The sequence below is a fragment of the Pituophis catenifer genome, unplaced genomic scaffold (assembly GCF_029215685.1).
Source record: "Pituophis catenifer annectens isolate HBS135680 unplaced genomic scaffold, rPitCat1.0.hap2 SCAF_5, whole genome shotgun sequence".
NCBI lineage: Eukaryota > Metazoa > Chordata > Lepidosauria > Squamata > Colubridae > Pituophis > Pituophis catenifer.
Window position 1 is genome coordinate 7,512,759 of NW_027256885.1, and position 19,162 is coordinate 7,531,920.

The 19,162-nt window shown below is 54.7% G+C and overlaps 1 protein-coding gene across 1 annotated transcript; it reads right to left on the minus strand.

Moving 5' to 3' along the window:
* Nucleotides 1-5,302: 5,302 nt before the first annotated feature.
* Nucleotides 5,303-11,319, minus strand: ABCF2 (ATP binding cassette subfamily F member 2). The gene is made up of 14 exons (XM_070944462.1): nucleotides 11,111-11,319; nucleotides 10,725-10,937; nucleotides 10,433-10,615; nucleotides 10,166-10,337; nucleotides 9,980-10,075; nucleotides 9,778-9,880; nucleotides 9,542-9,637; nucleotides 9,320-9,439; nucleotides 9,160-9,249; nucleotides 8,969-9,079; nucleotides 8,811-8,873; nucleotides 8,520-8,648; nucleotides 7,601-7,804; nucleotides 5,303-5,735 (listed from the first exon to the last, which is right to left on the minus strand). The coding sequence occupies exons 1-14, from the start codon at nucleotides 11,265-11,267 to the stop codon at nucleotides 5,595-5,597; spliced, it is 1,878 nt and encodes a 625-aa protein (XP_070800563.1). The 5' UTR covers nucleotides 11,268-11,319; the 3' UTR covers nucleotides 5,303-5,594.
* Between the last annotated feature and the right edge of the window lie 7,843 nt (nucleotides 11,320-19,162).

Sequence of the window (19,162 nt, forward strand, 5' to 3'; positions counted from 1 at the left end):
GCTCAAGTCTGTGCAAACCAACTTTTTCTTAAACAATTCAACTCCTTCTCTGCACCAATATCTGATCGTCCTTTTAAATCTCCTTGTAAACAAGCATACTTCCAAAAGTCAACTTTCTGCTTTCCTTCACTAACTCTCTCTTACATTCCCTATAACACTGGGTTCTTTACATACCAGTCTTTATTCAAAATAGCACAATTATCTATTCACAGCCTACAATATCCAGTCAATCCTAAAAAATTTCCTCAACTCTTCAGGTGTTACTTCTTTCATTAATTAAATGTCCTAAGTATTTTATCTCTCTTTCTACATATTGTAATTTCTAACTCATCTCTGTGATAATTCCTAAAAATGGCAGCAGTTTATGCTGTTGACAAAGAAACAAACAAATAAACAAACAACAGACAAAGAACAAACATGCCATCTGTTAAGTATGCAAAATGCACGTAGATATAAAAACATTAAGGAGTATTTTGAGTCAATACTCTGAAAAAGAATTGGGTATGAAAGTATTTGAAACGTCAAAAATTTCCAGAAGGAAAAAGAAGGTATTGCATTCTGAGCCATTCAGTGCTCTGCAAAGGCAGGTATCAGATATCACCCTATACCCCGCCCCTCTCTGGCTGGTTCTCTGAGAGAAAAAAAAATGGTTAAAAATACAAAGAAACAGTAGCCCCCCCCCTCTTTCGTGCCTCTCATCTCCCAGGGAAAAAAAGGAGGGGGTGAGGGAAAGGAAAATTTTTTTTAAACAGACCAAGCCTCCCTTCTCCTCGGAGGGCAGGGAGAGAAAAGAAAAAAGGTGCTTATACACAAAATTACATTTCATGCAATCCAATACACACCCATTCACATCTGTACTGCAATCAGACCTTTTGTATAATACATCCTTCATGCGAATCAGTCATTCAAATTATTTCAATGAACTAGTTTATTCCCAAAACAGTGAAAAAATTCAGGCAACAGTCATAATCACAAAAAGTGATATGGGCCCATAACCATTGCCCGGTTTTCCACAGTTTCAAGTTCAAACCCAGTCAATTTTTTGCTGGCCAGCCAAGCATATCAATTCCACACACTATCATTATAGATGTACATCAACAAAATATTTTTAAACAGAAATCACTTCAAGTTGATTAGTTCAAATTATCTGAGTCTTCCCATTTAGACAGGCTCTAATTTTATTTCCTACTAAACCCCGGGTGGGAAGAACAATAAACAATTTATTTATTTATTTATTTATTTATTCAGCCTGAGAAACATACTGAGAGTCAGAGATCAAATTAAAAGCTTGTTGAGAAAAAGTGTGAAAGCTAAGATAGTCGCAGACAATTAGTGTAAGATTCTTTCCAGATGTCGTCATGAGTATCCTTGTAAGCAATGGCTCCTCTGGAGAAAATCATTAAGCAAGTAAACCTAGGATCTTTAGGCAAATGATATGAAATACAGCCTACAAAGTCAGTTAGAGCACACTGAAGAGATGAATTATTCTGAAGATAAAAGTGAAAGTCAGATTTTGAGATAGAAAGAATAATATTTATTAGATCAGTTCCATTTCTTCGACAGTCTGGCATACGCCCCAAGGTTATAATTTCAGCAATAGCTTAAATAAAGGGTAAAACATTTTTAGATGGTAATGAGACAAATAAAGCAATGTACTTTTTGCTGTTCTAAAACAGAATTAAATCTCCTAGCTTTTTCTTTTAGTCAATAACTCAAATAATGGACTAAGTAAATGCATAGGTAAAGAGAAATATGAGCAGTCCCAATTAATAGTACCCAGTAATTGTTGCAAATTTAACTTTGGGTAACTTTAGCCGGAGCAGAAAGAGATTGCACATAGTTTATGCCCTATACAGATAAGAAGCGTACATCTGTATTTTTTCTGGGGTAATGTGCAATTCATTTACACATAAATCATTTTGTATTTTCAAAAAGCCAATTAGGTTGTATTTTTTGTGCTCCAATTAAAATGTCATCTATACGATGATAACCAGGGTTTTGAGGGCTAGATGTTACAGACATGCCCCCACTTTTTGGATTTTTACACTTTTCCTTGAGGTTTTGCTGCCTGGTGATGAGGCAATCTTTCAACAAAGTCTGAAAAGGAACTATTAACAGTGTCCTGAAGGCTTTTTCTTTTTCTTTTTTGCATCATTAAACACTCTATAACTAATCTCCAGAGTGCAAAAAATTTTTTCAGGGCTGGGGAGGTTTGTGGAGGCATGTTCCCATCTGCTTCCATTTTTTCACTTTTAAAGAGCCCTTTTATTGCCAAAAGTATTTTAGAAGGTAAATCAAATTCTTTCACGGGCAGCACTTTCCCGTTATCTTTTTAAAACAATGATTGAGGACTTGGCCAATTCTCTAAGTTCGTGGAGGTGCGTAACCTGAGGCTTAGAGAATTCTGCCCCCATACTCACGATTATGGGAGGGTGCTTCGTTCGCCGACGACCGGCCCTGGTTTGCAGAGGCTCTTCCAGCCGAATGAGTATGAGGGTGCCAAGAGACGTGCTCGATGAATCACGTCGGGGTCACCATATGTTGGAATCATCCTGGCGGGCTTCTCATGAGTCAGATTAGGAAAAACACAAGGACAGGTGTTTCTCGGGATGAGAGAGCCCAGAGCTGACTCCGTCACCCTCTTTTATTAGTTATCAAAATACAGCGTCATCAGAAGGCGTTATTATGGCTACACATCTCATATTACATACAAGAGATAGAAAAACATCCATATATTTTCCAATATAAGTTTCACATTCTTACCTATTACAGTAAATCACGTGATTTCTAGGAAAGCGATACTTAAGGTAAAAACAAAACTTAACTCTGGCTATTTGGTGCCAGTTACTACCAGGCGAGAGGCCCATCTCCTCGTCAGAGATTACCTCAGCCCTCAGGAATGTTTCGCAAAGAGATGTCTCTTATCTTTTCAAATACAGTCTATGTTAAAAACAAAGAGAGAACAAAATAGGGCCCTTCAGAGAGTATCCATATGAACCCGCTTTTCATAGTTTGATTATTTTGGTGCTAAGCTCCATACAAGTGTCCAACCAGTTAAACTGGTCTATACATGTACTATGGCCACTGCATTCCCACAATGGTTGAAAGAACAGGGGTTACTTGGAGGCTTTTCTAGCAGGATGTGGTCACAGGACACCCCCCCTTCCTTAGGATGAGGAGGCCAAAGCAAGGCACCCGTTGTTCAGCACAGGTAGTCCTCAACTTACGACCATGATTCCGTTGCTAAGCGAGAAATTTGTTCTGTGAGTTTTGCCCCGTTGTGTGACTTTCCTCGCCGCATTTGTTAAAGCGAAATCCCTGCCATTCTGCCAAATGAGTTACATGGCCATTAAGCGAATCTGGCTTCCTCCGTTGACTCTGCCGGTTAGCAGGTCACAAAAGGGGATCACGTGACGCCAGAACACTGGGACCGTCATAAATGTGAGTTGGTTGTCAAGCGTCTGGATGTAAATTGCGTGGCCGTGGGGATGTGGCAGAGGTCAAAAGTTTTTTCAGCGCCATTGTAACTTTGGTCACTAAATGAACTGTTATAAATTGAGGACTATATGTACAGTGGTTGGATTTTTATTTTATTTGCCACAATTCACTGGGTTCACAGCTGTTTTTCCCCATGTTCAGCTCAACCAGACATAGTCTGGTTTATGTGGTTTACATGTGGGGGAGGGGGGGCTAGCAAGTGACATCCCCCCCCCTACGATAACACAGCCCCCGCCATGCTGGGAGACGGAGGCCTGGTCCCCGTCCCAGCCTGAGACAGGGAAGGCGGCTTGGCGGGCCGGGGGTTCCCTCTCAACCTAACCCACTGTACCGGGGGGCGGGGGAGAGAGGTATCCTATGGAAAAAAGGCAGAACGGAAGTCAAATGAATAAGTATTCACGCTTAGGGCACAAGATGAGAAACAATGGATGGGAAACTAAGCAAGGAGAGAAGCAACCTGGAATTGAGGAGAGACTTCCTAACAGGGAGGGCAATTGACCAACCGAACAGTTTGTCACCAGAGGTTGTGGTTGCTTCATCACTGGAGGTTTTGAAGAAGAGACTGGACAGCCACTTGTCTCAAATTGTGTACGGTTTCCTGCTTGAGCAGGGGGTTGGATTAGATAGCCTCCAAGGTCCCTTCCAGCTCTATTCCGTTTCTGATTTTGCCTCAAAGCGAAGACATCTGCAAGGACAAAGCCACCGGTGCTCCTGGGGCTGCCAGGAGGGCCAAATCGGGCCAACCCCTAAAGATGGAAGTTATTTGAAGGCCCAAAACCAAAGGCCCAGGTCCAGTGGGTCTCACCAGGTAAGGGCGCCCTGCTGGAAAACTGCTTTCGGAGACTTTGGAGTGTGCAGTTGGGCCACTTTCGCAAAGGGATTAGGGCCCACTGATGGCGGAGAGCTGGCTCAGGCCTCAAGGGGGTCTTGAGGGCTCCACGGACCCCAAAGGGCGGCTGGGGGAAGGCTGTCCCTGCTTCCGAGGACCAAGCAAGGATGTTCCTGCTAGATACTCCTCAAAAGGTACCGGCTGTTGCAACCACTGGATGAGCTTGTGCACGTTTGGGGGCGCCCGGCCCTGTGGGCTGCATCAGAGGCCGATTATGGAGGGAGACCACCCCCCCAAAACCCCCGCAGCCATAGCGCCCAACATGAAAACGCAGATCCTCCTGGAAGCGGCCACTTCCGAAACCGGCCCTTCTCCATACGGAGGGCGAGCTCCCCTTTGCTCCCGGATGGAGCCCTCTTTATTTCAGGAAGAACTACTGGGTGAGGGGAGGCCACAAGGACCACACCAGGAGAGGTCCTCCCCAAGCTCTTCACCCCACTGCTGCCGACTGTAGACTTTTGAGGCCATCGGAGAAAGGGGGAAAAGGGCTGCTCCAACCCAACCCCAGTAGTGGTATTCACTTATTTCACTACCGGTTCAGAAACGTGAGCGTGCGCCACCTCTGCGCATGCGCAGAGCATCCGTGATGACGTCCAGGTGGGTGGACACAGCCTCCCGCCGCTGCTAGATTCACCCAAACCGGGTAGAACCGGTAGAATCCCACCACTGGCCCAACCTCAGCAATTTTTAAGATGGGTGGGCTTCAATTCCCCCATCACCGCCAGCAGCCCTTCCACACCCCCGTTCCTCCCATGGAGAACAAGGGGAACCATATGCCACCGCCCGCCGGGGTAGCCGCAGATCCCCTCACCGAGGAAACGGACCCACCCCGGTGGAAGGACAGACCAAATCTGGACTGCCAAAGCCCCACATTGCCCTGCCTGCCCCCCGCCCCACGCGAAGCAGGCAGAAGCGTGAAGCTTCCCTCTCTTTATTGGCTTCTCAGGCAGGAATGCAATTACACTAATAAATAATCATGAAAAAGAAACGGAGGCTCTGGAGTGGTGGATCTGAAGCAGAAAGCCAGGCTCTTGCGGTCCCTGCCAGGGTTGCAGGCAGCGGCAGGGGGAAGCCGAGGGGAGGCCGGTCACAGCCTGGGGGGGGGGGGGGAAGCCTTGCCCACGTTCCCTCGGGGAGGCTAGCACCAGGGTCCCAGGGGGGAGGAGGACCGGGCTGTCCCTAACTCCCTCCCGGGTGGGGGGGCTGCTCAAACGTCGTGCATCTTCTTGGTGAGCTGAGGCTCTTCATCCACCAGCATCTTGGACTTGAGATGCTCCTTGTAAGAAAGGATGTCGCCAGGCCACTTGGTGATGGTCTTCTTCTCACACACCCAGATCTCCTGGGCCACCTGGGGGAAAGAGGGGAGGAAGCCTCTGTGAGGGATGTGGGGGAGGAAGATGGGAAGGAGGAAGAGGGGGAGGAAAAAGAGGAAGCTGGCAGGAATAGCTAACACCCTAGATGATAGATGGATCGGGACAGACTTGAACACTGGGCCCTATCTAACAAAATGAAATTCAATGTAGAGAAAAGTCCTACACTTAGGTAAGAAAAACTAAAACTACGCATATAAACTGGGGGAAACCAGGCTTAATAGCAGTGACTGTGAGAGGGATCTTGGGAGTCTGAGTGGACAAGCAATGAAATATGAGCCAGCAGGGTGTAGTGGCAGCCAAAAAAGCCAATGCAATCCTAAACTGCATTAACAGAGGGATACAATCAAGATCAAGGGAGGTACTAATACCACTCTATAAAGCCCTAGTAGTACTGCATCCAGTTTTGGTCACCACACTTTAAAAAAGATGTTGAGACTCTAGAAAAAGTGCAGAGGAGAGCAACCAGGATGATGAGGGGACTGGAGGCTAAAACATAGGATGAACGGTTGCAGGAACTGGGCCTGGCTAGTCTAGTGAAGAGAAGGACCAGGAGAGACAGGATAGCTGTCTTCCAATACTTGAGGGGCTGCCACAGAGAGGAGGGGGTCAAGCTGTTTTCCCAAAGTACCTGAAGGCCAGACAAGGAATAATGGGTGGAAACTGACCAAGGAGAGATTCAACCAAGAAATGAGGAGGAATTTTCTGACAGTGAGAACAATCAATCTATGGAACAGAAGTTGCCTTTGGAAGTTGTGGGAGCTTCATCTCTTGAGACTTTCAAGAAAAGATTGGACTGCCATTTGTCAGAAATGGTGTAGGGTCTCCTGCTTCAGTCGGGGTGGGTGGGTGTTGGACTAGATGACCTATGAGGTCCCTTCCAACTCTGTTAATCTGTTAAAGGAGGAAGAGGGAGGGGAAACAGAAAGAGGGGGAGAGGAGGGGGAAAAGAGGAGGCAGAAGAGGAGGGGGGAAAGGGGGAGGAGATGCGGAACATCTCCTTCTGGCTCTGCCTGGCAAGGACGCCTCAAGGGCCCCACACACACACACACACACACACAGGTCTCCGTCCGTCAAAGCTGGACAAGCTGCCACCTCCAGCATGGGAGCGGTATTCACACCGAGGCTAAGCCAAGGTTTCCTTAACCAGGTTCAAACCAGGCTGGATTTGCACAACTGGCTATACAATCATGGTTGGCAAACCCGTTTTGTTGTGCGAAGGAGACACCTGCATTTATTGTCCTTGGCCACCTCCTACATTGGTGGGAAGGTATCCAGGGGCCCTTGGCCTTACCAGAAGCTCCCCAAATTTTCACTTCATGCACCAGGAATTCCAACTCCTTAAACCGTTACGCGGTGGGGGGGTTGGCCCCGCTTGAGCAATCACAAAGGGCAATTTGGTTAAGCGAAGGAGTTGCTAAACACGGTCAGAGTTTCTGATCTTACTTCAGACAGTCATAACTCAAAGGCAGTCACTACATGAGGACTATCCCTATTCTAAGCCGGGGTCCCCAACCTGTGGCGTAGCTACGGGCCAGGAGGGCATTGCAACCGGGCCAAGGCAACGGCTGGCAAACTTGCGCACATTAGCTGAACCATCCACAATTATGCTGATTATTTATTCCTGGAAACAGTTTGCTGGGATTGGCTTCTGGGACCCCCTCCCTGCGTCCCCCCCAAGGGCTGAATTCGCACCCAGGAGACCCCCCCCCCAACAACCCCCCCCCAGAACTGGCTTTGCCAATGACAGCACACCGGGGTGTGTGTGAGATGTGTCGCAGGAGGAGGGTCTCACACAACCACCCCCGCTCCCCGGGCAGTCCCCCCCCCCCCAGGGATGCACCTGCTGGATGAGGCGGAAGTCATGGCTGACCAGCATCATGCCCCCTTCGAAGTCGTTGATGGCGTCGGCCAGGGCGTCGATGGTCTCGATGTCCAGGTGGTTGGTGGGCTCATCCAGGAAGAGCATGTGGGGGTTCTGCCACGCCAGCCACGCGAAGCACACGCGGCACTTCTGACCGTCAGACAGGTTCCGGATGGGGCTGACCTGCCAAGGGGGACAAAGGCCCTGTCTGACCCACGCGGAGAAGACCCAGCTGGCCCCAGGAGGGAAAGGCCACCGATCGGGTTGGTCCGCTGGCCTGCCGGAGCTCACAGCCATCCTTCTCCAGCTGCCCATCAGGAAAAAAACATAAGGCGCTCCCCCCCATCTCCCCTGCTGAGCTTCCTCCCCAAGAACGGCTGCCTGGTGACCCTTAGAGCCCTTCCTCCCCCTTCCAAGATCCAGGCAGGAGAGGCCAAAGGAAAAATCCTGGGTTGGCCGGAGGAGCTTTGCCGAGAACCTGTCACTTCTGGGGGGGGGGAGGGGGGAGGGGGAGTCTTGCTGAGAGGGGCTGGGAAGGAACCCCGGGCTGTGACTTGCGATCCACAGGAACCGAGTTAAGTGGGGGGACCAAAGGGTAGGGGGTGGGGAAGGGGCCTGCCTCCCCCGAGTTGCCTTGTGGGAGAGAGAGGGAGATATAAATTGAATAAACCAACAAAATTGCTTGTTTTGGAGACTGCTATGGCTGCTGCCTCCGTCCCCAGATCCTGCCCCACCCCAAGAGGGTAGGATCTGCGGCTGGGAACCTGCCTGTCACCGATGGAGCCGCGTGGGACGTCCGGGGCTGCCCGGCACCTTCCCTCCAGGCTGAGCGAAAACCTTGCCTGGCATCCCCCCCACCTCCCTCCCTAGACAAAGCGGACGGAGCCCCCCCCCGCACCTGCTGCTTCCCGGTCAGCCCGTAGCGGCCGATGATCTTGCGCATCTCCTCCTTCTCCTTGATCTCGGGGTAACACCTCAGCATGTACTCCAGCGGAGAGAGGTCCAGGTCCAGCTGCTCTTGCAGGTGCTGGGGTGGGGTGGGAGACCTTGTTAGAATAAGAGGCTTCCCTCCCCCACAACCTCTGAATAGCCTATCCTGGCCTCTACATGAGGCCTGGCTACCAGGAACGGGAGTCCCCAACACCACCACCCAGAAGGGCCTCCCGGGAGTGCCCCCACCCAACTTCACCTGGTGGTAGCGGCCTATCTTGACGTGCGAGTGCTTCCGGATCATGCCGTCTGTCGGGAGCAGCTGGAAAGGAAGAGGCGGCTGAGGCGACTGCGGAAAGGAAGAGCTTGGCCACCCACCAGAAACACCACAGGGGTGTGTGTGTGCGCAGTAATTACCTCTCCGGTGAGGAGCTTGAGCAGCGTGGACTTCCCGGCCCCGTTGGGTCCCACCAGAGCCACCCGCGTGTCCAGGTCAATGCCAAATTCCAGGTTGTTGTAGATCCAGTGCTGGAGGGAAGCAATCAAGAGAGGCTCGCCATCCCGTCTTCCCTCCTCTTCCTCCTCCTCCCTCCCTTCCAGCTACTCACCCCATCTTTGCTGTAGCGGAAGCTCACGTTCTGTACCATGATGACGGGAGGCGGGATCTTTCCGCAGGAGGGGAAGTAGAAGGAGAGGGTCTGTGGAGACAGGAAAAGGGGTTAGGGTTAGGGGCCACCCGGGGCCCCATCCCGCCCACTAAATTCTAACCTTATCGTTGATGACGCGTTCGGTCAGCCCGGAGGCCATCATCTTTTGGAGGGTCTTTTCTTTGCTCTGAGCCTGGCGGGCTAACTTGGCGCTGCCGTGTCCGAAGCGGGCGATGTAATTCTACAAGGAGGCAAAAGTTTCTTTGAGGCGCCAGAAGCCACCGAGACAGAGCCCGGAGGAACCCCAAAAGTCCTGCGCCTCGGAAGAAGCCGGCCGGGTTACCTTCATGTGGGCGATCTGATCTTGCTCCCAGTGGAACCGTTTCATCTGGTTCTCCTCCAATTCCACGCGGGTCTTGACGTACTGATCATAGTTGCCCTGCAGGGAGGAAGAGGCAATGGGAGAGGGTGTCCTGCGACCGAAAACAGGCCCCTCCTCCCCACCCTTTCGGGAGGGCAATGCCTGGGATCAGGAAGAGCCAGCTAGGCACGAGTCTGTCCCCTGCCCCCCTTGCTTACCGTGTAGTACTTGAGTTTGCGGTTGTGCAGGTGGATGATGTTAGTGCAGACGCCGTTCAGGAAGTCCTGGGAATGCGAGATCAGGACGAGGATGCGCTTGAACCTGCAACAAAAAGGCCAGAGGTTACTTCCCCCTCCCGACCGAAGGACCCCACCCTCCTCCAAGATGCCAAATCCCACCCACCGGAATTCCCTGACTCACGTTTTCAGCTCCTCCTCCAGCCAGACGCAGGCATCCAGGTCGAGGTGGTTGGTGGGCTCGTCCAGCAGCAGCATGAAGGGCCGGATGAAGAGGGCCCTGTGGAGAAAGTTCTGTCAGGGAAATGGGAAAGAGGGAGAGGAAGGCCGGCAAGGGGTTCCCGGAGTGGAGCCCTGGCACCAAACCCACCTGGCAAGTGCCACCCGCATCCGCCAGCCGCCACTGAAGTCCTTCAGGCTCTTCCTCTGCATGGCGGGGGTGAAGCCCAGGCCGTGCAGGATGCGGGAGGCTCGCGCCTCCGCCTTGTCGGCGTCCAGCTCCTCCAGTCGCTCATACAGCTCCATCAGCTTCTCACATTCGGCTGTGGGGAGAGGAGGAGGAGGAAGGGCACTGTGAGTCAGAGTCCGGGGGTTCTGGCCCCTCCAAAGAGCCTGTCGACTGAGTCCCAAGCCTCACCGTCCTCGTGGGCTAGGCGCTCGGCCTCCCGCTCCAGCATGGCCCGCTCGGTGTCCACCTCCATCACGCACTGCAGCGGCGTCTTCTCACTGGGCGGCATCTCCCGCGTCAGGTGGTAGATGTCAATGTGCTCCGGGATGGGCACCTCCCGCTTCCCGATGGCCGACAGCAGCATGGACTTGCCTGCGGGCGCAGAGAAAGAGAGAGAGAGAGAGAGAGAGAGACGCGGGCACCGTTGCAGCAGCAGCCCGGGCCCCACCGCACCCTCGGTTGCCCGGCCAGGGAGACTCACCTGTGCCGTTGAGGCCGATGAGGCCGTAGCGGCGGCCGGAGTTGAGCTCCAAGCGGGTGTCGCTGAGCAGCTCCTGGCCGTGGAAGGTGAGCGAGAGGCTGATCACGTGGACGTCGGTGCTGTTGGGGTGCGAGGCCAGGGCCCCCGTCACCGCCCGGGCGGCCGCCTTCTTCAGCTCAAAGGCCTCCAGCGCTCGCGAAGCCTCGTCCAGCTCTGTCCGGGGGGGAGGGGGAAAGGGAGAGAGAAGCCACGGCTCAGCCCTCCCGTTGCCCCTCCGTCCCTCCCTCCCCCAATGCCTCCCCCATCCCTCTTCCTCTCCCATCTCCCCTCCTGTCCCTCCATGCCCATCCCAATCCTTCCTTCCTTCCCCCTCCACCCCTCCCTACCGGGCTCTTCCGGGCGTCCGTTGGCCTCCCCTCCTCCGCCTCCCTCGTCCTCCTCGTCGGGCCCCTTGCCGGGCCTCGGCCTGCCCTTGCCGGCCTCCTTCCTGCGGGCCGCCTCCTTCTTCTTGGCCGCCTTCTTCTTGGCCAGGTCGGACGGCATCGCGGCGGCGGCGGCGGCTTCTCCTTCCTCCGATCCAGCTTCCGGCCTGCCCTCCCTCCGCGGAACAGCTGCGGCCGCGTGCGCCAGCCCCGCCCATGCCGCCCCGCCGCCCAATCCCCGCGCGACACGTCACCCGACGCCGGGGGGGGGGGGAAGGGGACCGCTCTCGCGAGAACAAGGGAGAGAACGAGAGGAGGCCCCGGAGCAGGCCGGGAAATAGAGTCCGGGTGGGGCATGAGGGCTGCACGCTAGGGCTGCACGGCGCCTCTAGCCCTGCCCCGAGGGCGCCACCTCGCCGAGAGACACCCCCCCCGCCCGCCCGTCCAGGAAGCTGCTCGGGTAGTTGGGGCGGGTGGGGGGGGCTGGACACCCCCACTCGCCCCCCCCCCCCCCCAGCATCCCCGGCTCCTTCCTTCCCTTTGCTCCGGACTTCGAAGTAACAGTAACCGAGTTGGAAGGGACCTTTTAGGACAGGTCATCTACTCCAACACCCCCCTGCTCACGCAGGAGATTCGAACCTCTCATTCTGATAGACAAGCGCAGCGTCTTAGCCACCTCGGGGTTCTTTTGCAGCCCCCATCCCCGCCCTCCCTCCGTGCCCCTTTCAGCTCCTTTGCACTGGGGAGGGGGGCAGCGTAGGGTGTGTTTTCCTGAGCCCCCCCTCCGGCTGGCCAAAACCCGCCAAGCGTTTGTCCCCAAAACGTGAGGAAAGTGGGTGTAAAGTTTTTCGGGGGGGAGGGTGGGTGCAGAAGACGGCCGGGTCCCCCAATGTGTCCCCCCCCTCCGACTCCCATGGGTCACGGTCAGCCCTATTGGAGCCCCTTAATTCGCCTCCCGGACTGCTGGGGGACTCCGGCGCCCACTCTGCCCTGTGGCTTTGATCACCGGGGTCTCCTCTCCCTTGACAGTGTCTCTGCTGAACGTGGTGGTGGTGGGGCTTCCCTCGGTCACCTGCCTGGATTGCTAGACCCATTCCCAGGTTAATGGCGTGGCTCCTTCGTTGTATCGGTGCCTACATGCTCCCCTCCCAATGTCCAGATGCAGGTTCACAGGTGTATCCCTTCCCCTGCAGCCACAGCAAGAGGAGGCACCTCAGAGGTCATTTAGTCTCTTTGGGGGCAGGGTTCATCAAAGCCTGTCAGGCAGTTGGGGGGGAAGGGGTGGTGGTGTCTCTGTGAAGATCTTTGGGGAAAGGGAGCAAGTTCCCCTGCATTCCCACTCTTGCTATCTGGTCCTAATGTGTCATCTGAAACTGGTTTGGCCCCATCCGTGTTGGGTCAGGTTGAACTCCCTTGGCTTTCTTCTCTTTGCGTGAAAAAGGAGAAGGAGAACTGGGGGGGGGATATGAGAGCAGTCTTCCAGTATTTGAGGAGCTGCCACAAAGAGGAGGGGGTCCACTTCTTTTCCAAAGCACCAGAAGACAAGATAAGAAACAATGGATGGAAACTAACCAGAGAGAAGCAACCTGGAATGAAGGAGAAACTTCCTGACGGTGAAGACAATGAACCAGTGGAACGGCTTGCCACTAGAAGTTGTGGGTGCTCCATCACTGGAGGTTTAAGAGACTGGACAGCCATTTGCCTAAAATTGTATAGGGTGTCCTTGAACGGGGCTGGACTAGAAGGCCTCTAAATTCCCTTCCAGCTTGATTCCAATTCTGACTGAAGGAAGATGGTCCTATATTTTGGGAGCTTAAATCGCCTCCGATTCTTTGGTTGCTCCTCCTTGTCTCTGGTTCCTAATCCCACCATCTTGCTAGCTGCCTTTTAACCTTGCTTTGTTACTGTCCTTTTTAAATTCGTGGGATCCTGGTTCTCCCGATGGGAGCCTGACCAGGGGCCAATGGGGAGGAGGGTGCGCTTCCCAGGGTTGGTCTCAGGGCTCCAGTTCAGGTCCCCCAATCTAATTTTGACTGTCTTTAGCAGTTGTCGTGCTGTTCACCTTGTGGCCAGCAGTGGCACTCCTCTGTGCTCCTCACGTGCTCCTGCCAAGCCAGGTCTTCTCCACGCCTTTCTGTGTTAATTTCTGTCCTGTTTGGAGCAAAAGCACATTGGGCCCCGGGAATTGCCGTGTCACCCCCCCCACCCAAATGGTGCCATCTGTGAAGGGAGCTTGCCCAGCATAGATGGCGCACCGTGGAATGCCAGGTCTTCCCTTTTGAGGATGGGGGCTTCAGCCTCAAGCCCCTCAGCTGGGAATAACCGTCGTGCCAGGATTCCTTGTGGTCAGAGCTGTCACCCATCTGGGTCCGTCTCCTTGGTCCCTTCGGGGTTCCTTTCTCTCTTCCTGGGCCACGTCCTCCAAGCTGTCAGCATGATGGGGAGAGGGGCGAAGGGGGCGAAGGAGGAACGGATGCTTCCCTTGGGTCCCTGAGTAGCCCCTTTGGGCTTGCTCATCCCAGTGAAAGTAGCTGTGGGACTTGCTTCTCCCACCCCGACGGAAACTGCCACCCACAGCCGTGGGAGGGCATGGTGAACCCAGAGCGGGATGGAGCCCATTCGGCAGCTTGTTTGATGTGTTGTCGCGGCAGTGAGGGGCGGGGAGCTATTGTATTTTATTAATTTATTCTTTGATTATTTTATTCATTTTCTTTTTTTTTACATACGATGCTTTTATAGCCCTGTAAGCCGCCTTGAGTTGCCGTGTGCGAATAGAGGCGGCAATATCTAATTTTTTAATAAAAGAATAAATGAGGGGTGTGCCTGGACCAGGTCAGAGGGCAAGGCCAGACGTGCTAAGATGACCTCCCCTTCCCTCTGGGCTTCTCCCCAGACTGGGCGCCCTCTCCCCAGTGGCCTCCATCATCTCCATAGTCTTTGGGACTGGTCTTCTGCACCGCCTCTCTCAAAGGGCCTTCATTTGCCTTTGGGGACATGGGTTTCACTAGTGCCCACCTGGAATATTTCCAGGGCTTGTTCTGCCTAGCCCTGGTGGGCAAAACCTAGCCGAGGGTGAGACCCAACCGGGCATCGGGGAAGAGCGGGTGTCTGCTCATCTGGCAGAAAAGCCCCCGGTTCTTGGAGAATGGATGGCCGGGCAAGGCCTGCTGTCCTCTGCCTGACCCTTGGGGCCCCCATTGAGGTCTCTAGTGCAAGAAGCCTCTTCTGGGGGCCCTGGCCCTCCTTGCTTTGCCAAGGAGACATGGGGCAGTGGTTTGTGGGTGGTGAGGAGCAGGAGGGAGGTGGCATCCTGGCTGTGAAGTTTGAGGCTCAAAGCAGTGTCATCCTTTCTCCTGCCCCCACCTTCCTTACTTCAGTGGCAGCACAATGAACTTGCCAAGAGTACCGACCCAGAAAAGGAAACCGGAGACAAATTTAAGGGGGCAGCGATGGTGCCCCCTGTGGCTGTGGTCACTGGCACTCACGGCCCCACACACACGAATGTTGCGGGCGCTCGTGGTCCCACTCGCCTGAGGCCGCAAGAGTCCATGACGATGCTCGCGTGGCCTGGTGGCCACAGCCCGGTAGTGGGCCACAGCCCACAGGGTGGGAGGGGGAGGGGGGAGAGTAGTAGAGTCCAGAAGGCTTTCAGATCTACCCCTTTGGACCGGCTTCTGCCTGCTGGCGAGCACCTAGATGCTTCCTGGCCTGGTGCCCTTGCCTCCTTCCTAGGGCTGAGAGGATTGACTGTCTTAAGGCCGTACTAGAACTCACAACCTCCTAGATTTTGGCCTGCTGGCTTAATCTCTACTCCAAAGTGGCTCTCGGGGGCTTGGCTAAAAAAAAAAAAGATGGACCAAAGAGATTTTCCTCAATGGTTCTGAATCAGAGTGGAGAGGAGATCACGAGGTGAGTCCCCCAGATCAGTATTTCAATTTCTGGGGTTTTTTTGGGGGGGGGTGAGAACTGAGAATGTTTGCCTGACTGCCTGGTCAGGCAGAATGAGGCGGGACGGCCAATACCTAGGAGACAAAGAAATTATTTTGTTAGGTTAGCGAAATCGGGCTGGATGAAAGGAAACAAAATGGAGCAGTTGCAAATGCAGATTGACAGTAACAGAGTTGGAAGGGACCTTGGAGGACATCTAGTCCAACCCCCTGCTCACGCAGGAGACCTGTACTAGGGATTCGAACCGCCGACCTTTCTGATCAGTGTCTTAGCCACTGAGATACAAGGGCCAGAGTTCCCCACTTGGCTCGAGAATCATAACGCTTGTGAAATGGGTTTTGGGACAGATTGCCAAACTGAGCTAGCAACCTTGCGCGTCTGCGAAAGTAATTTTTAGAAAGTAATTCTAGCTTCATCCACAGAGTTATACATTTCAGATCAGAGTTACTGAGTTTTCCCTTTATATCCTGGTTTGGTCAGAGTCCACCTGGTGCCCCCCCAACCCCCCCTTCTCCTGAGTTTGAAAAGGACTGGGGGGGAGGGGCGCAGCTGAGATTGCCCAAGAATGGCTGGAGGGGCTGAATTCCTTCAGCCTTGGAGAAGACGACCGGGTTGGGATGGTGGGTGGTGAGACAGGATAACATTCTTAAACCTGGCATCCTTTGTGGCATCAAGAAAACCTGGCATCATGTGGTTTCAAAAATCGAAGCATAGGAGGGCAAGGCACCAGAATGGATTCTCTGGCTGGGTAGGGGCTGGGCCCTTCTTATAGGTGCCCGCTGCTAGGGGAGGCCAAGCCCAGATCTTTTCTGTTGGCATTCAGCCTCAAGATAGGGAAGGGGTCTCTTACTTCCCCTTCCCCCCTCTCTTCTCCTCTTTCTCGTTCAGCGCTGGCTTGTCAGGAGGGCCCTGGGCACCAGCCTCAAAGTGGGCTCTCTGCTTATTTCAGTGGGGTTGTTTGGGTTGCCCTCCGTGCATTCCCCAGCCAAGTGTGTGCCTGGTTTCCACACCCTCAGTGCCCTTACACGCTCGTCCCCGCCCCCCCACTCCACGCAAGGTCCCATTTGCTTCCTTCATCCCGGCTGGCCCTGGGGGAGGCGGATGCCAAGAGCGGCCGTCTTTCCAGCGCATCCTTTGCCACAGGGGCGCAGTGAGAATGACGGGCAGGCGTTTGTCTGTCGCTGTGTGTTTGTGTGTGTGCGGGCAGCTAGAGCTTGCAATGCCTCTCCCTCACTGCCCCCCTCCTCCTCCTGGGTTTTTGCGGGATCCTCCAAATTCAGAAGGCTCCGGCGGGCCGTGCGAGGCTGCATCTCCCTAGCAACAGGGATGGCATTATACGGTTCCCATGGAAACTCCGGCGGCGGCGGCGCAGCAACAGCAGCAGCAGCAGCATTGGGGAAGGCGGGCAAGGAGCGGTGGCGCTTGGCAGCCTGGCGGAACTGCGGAGCTCTTTGTCTGCCTGAACGGCCGGGGGAACCCGCCGCTGGCTGAAGGGCTCCAGCTTCCGGGGAGGCGCGTTGGCAACCTGGCGGCGGAGCCCACCTTCCCAGCGCCCGAGGACCGGTTGGCGGAATCGGGCGGGCGGCTGGCACTTCCGTGCCCTGCCTGAGAGGCACTCAAGAGCCGGAGGAGCGCTGGGCTGAGGCCGGGAGGGGGCTGCAGCAGCCCCGCCGCAGCCACAACAGCAGCAGCAACAGCCGCGGCAGGGTAAGTGAAGGGATGCTCCTTCCTGGGAAACCCCCGGAGTCGGCCGGGGGAGGGCGGGTGCCTCGCCCCCCGGGAGCTGGTGTCAGCCGAAGGGCCCGGAGAAGCCGGCACCGAGGGATGGGGCAGCCCCGGGCAGCGAGCGGCACCCTCGGGGTGAAAGCGCCGCCGCTCCCAGAGAGCCGCCTGGCGCTGCCCTGGGGCGCCCGGGAAGCCCTCCTGGCCAGCGCTACGGAACCCAGAGGGGACGGGGAGGTTCAAAGCCGGGGACCCTCCCAGGAGGAGAGCTCCGCCTTAGCCGTTTGGACCCCGCCTAGCTCGGGCCACAGCCAGAATCGCGCTTCCCTCCCGCCGAAACAAAAGGCCACGCACCTTTCCTCTTAGTTTAGCCCCGAAGCGGCCCCCCCCCCCCGCGAGACCTGAGACTGGGTGGGTGCACTGTGTGGGGACGGTTCACGGGGCTGCCTGGCCCTTTTCTGCCCGCTGCTCACGGGTGGGAGCGGGGCAAGGATGCTCTTGGTCAGAATCTGCAGCTGACCTGCCCCCCCCCCCCCCCGAAAAGGGCTGCGGCTGGGCCAGGTGGTCACGGGCTCTTCCACGCGGGGGTGGGGGGGGCGTGGTCCTGGCCTCCTCGACGGCAGCAGCAACAGGACCGGAGGACAGCCTTAGCCCACTGGCTGGCCTGGGGTGGGGGGCGACCTTGAAGGTGGCATCGAGCAGTCATTAATCCCCCTGGGTCATCAGTCCAGACACGGGAGGCTTCCATCTTCACATCTCATTATCATTTTCTGCTGATGTGAAAAAGGTCCTCCTTCTGTAAGGCCCGCGTTACCCACACCGGTGGGCTCTCTGCCGCTCATCAGAACTGCCCGGAGTCAGCTGGCCTCTTCCACAGGAGGAGCACCATCTCCCAAGACACACACACCCTCATCGGGTTTTCAGAGATTTCAGTGGGGCTCCTCTATCTCTGCCAGCCCCCAATGTTGCCTGGGTTTGGAAGAAAGAAGGACTCCAGCAGGCAGAGGGGCTGGGTGGGGGTGGGGTCTCCAAAGGGCATTGCCTGAGACTTTGCTAGAATGGACCGAAGCCCTCTGGGTTGGTGATCGGGTCCAGCTCTCAGCTTTGGTGTCCTTGGCAGCCGTCTGTGGGGCGGAGGGGGAGGGAGGGCGAACCAGTCCCCACAGATACTCTTGAGTCTATAAACTGGTCAGCCACTTTTAAAATCCTTGGTCCTCCCAACACAATTGACGGGGTAAAACGATGCAATTTAAGGTGGTAGCACAGCATGTGGTAGCGCACGTGGTATATCAAGTGCTGTGTCCACACTGGTCAGGGGCCTTTCTGAGACAGGAAGGCCCAGATGGACGGATGTCTGGCCACGTTATGCCTCAGGTCCCGAAGGGGTTAAACGCCGTGGGGAGGGGGCTTCTGCTGGCTTGTCCTCTGCAAATGGCCTCTTTAAAGCAGAGCTGTGTGTGTGTTGGGGGGGAGGGAAATGGCCCCTGCCTTCTCCCCCCCCCCCCTAAGGTTTACTCATCTAGCATTTCCTCCCCCTTCTCGACTCCCATCTTCCCCACCTGAACAGGATGGCACCTTTGAGGGACGGCCGGTGCAGCAGCTGCCCGATCCCTTCCTCCCCTCGAGAGTTTGTATGGCCTTTGCTGCCCCCTATTCAAAAGCCCCCCCCCCCTAGGCACAGGAAGAGGTGCGGTGGCATTCCCGGGTCTTCCCAGCAGCTGGGACAGGCGTGAGCACCCGAGGGACAATGCCTCCGAAGAGGAGGCTGGATGGGGGAAGAGAGGGATCCATGGCACTTGGGAGGAAAGCCGGAGCTCCGGGCTCCCTCCCCTCCCCCAGAGCTGGAGGCCAAGAAGGGACCCAGGGGGTTACCAAGGGTGAGGAGGGAGCCCTTGGCCATGCCTCCTGCTGGCCCTTTGTGTGGTGCCATCAGTAGCGAATGACCAGTCCTTTTGCGGTGGGCCCGGGTTTTTTTTTTTTAATCTTTATTGAAAAGTTTTACAAAAAGTTTACATATTTCCCCCCCCTTCCCTACCCCTACCCCAACCTCCCCCCTCCCCCCCCTCCTCTTCCCAGAACAAATTACAGGGTATAACCTTCAACAATCATAATCCTAGTCTAAATAATTATAACATTCCACATCTCTTGTTCCTTCAATTCCTTAATTACCCACCTAGCTTAATTACTTAAAGACACACCAAATATCTATATAATCATTCATAACCTATCTGCAATTTCTTATTCCGATATTTATTTTGAATATAATCTATCCATCTTCTCCAGTCTCTTAAATATCTTTCATTTGAATGATCCTTCAAGTTCCGCTAGGTTTGTAACTTTCATTGT

Excerpts from the sequence above, each read along its gene's own strand:
- ABCF2 (XM_070944462.1), bottom strand. The coding sequence starts at position 11,267 with ATGCCGTCCGACCTGGCCAAGAAGAAGGCGGCCAAGAAGAAGGAGGCG. Across the intron at positions 10,338-10,432 it reads GCGCCTAGCCCACGAGGACG|CCGAATGTGAGAAGCTGATG; the intron begins GTGAGGCTTGGG and ends CTCTCCCCACAG. Across the intron at positions 7,805-8,519 it reads GGCTGACCGGGAAGCAGCAG|GTCAGCCCCATCCGGAACCT; the intron begins GTGCGGGGGGGG and ends CCCCCTTGGCAG.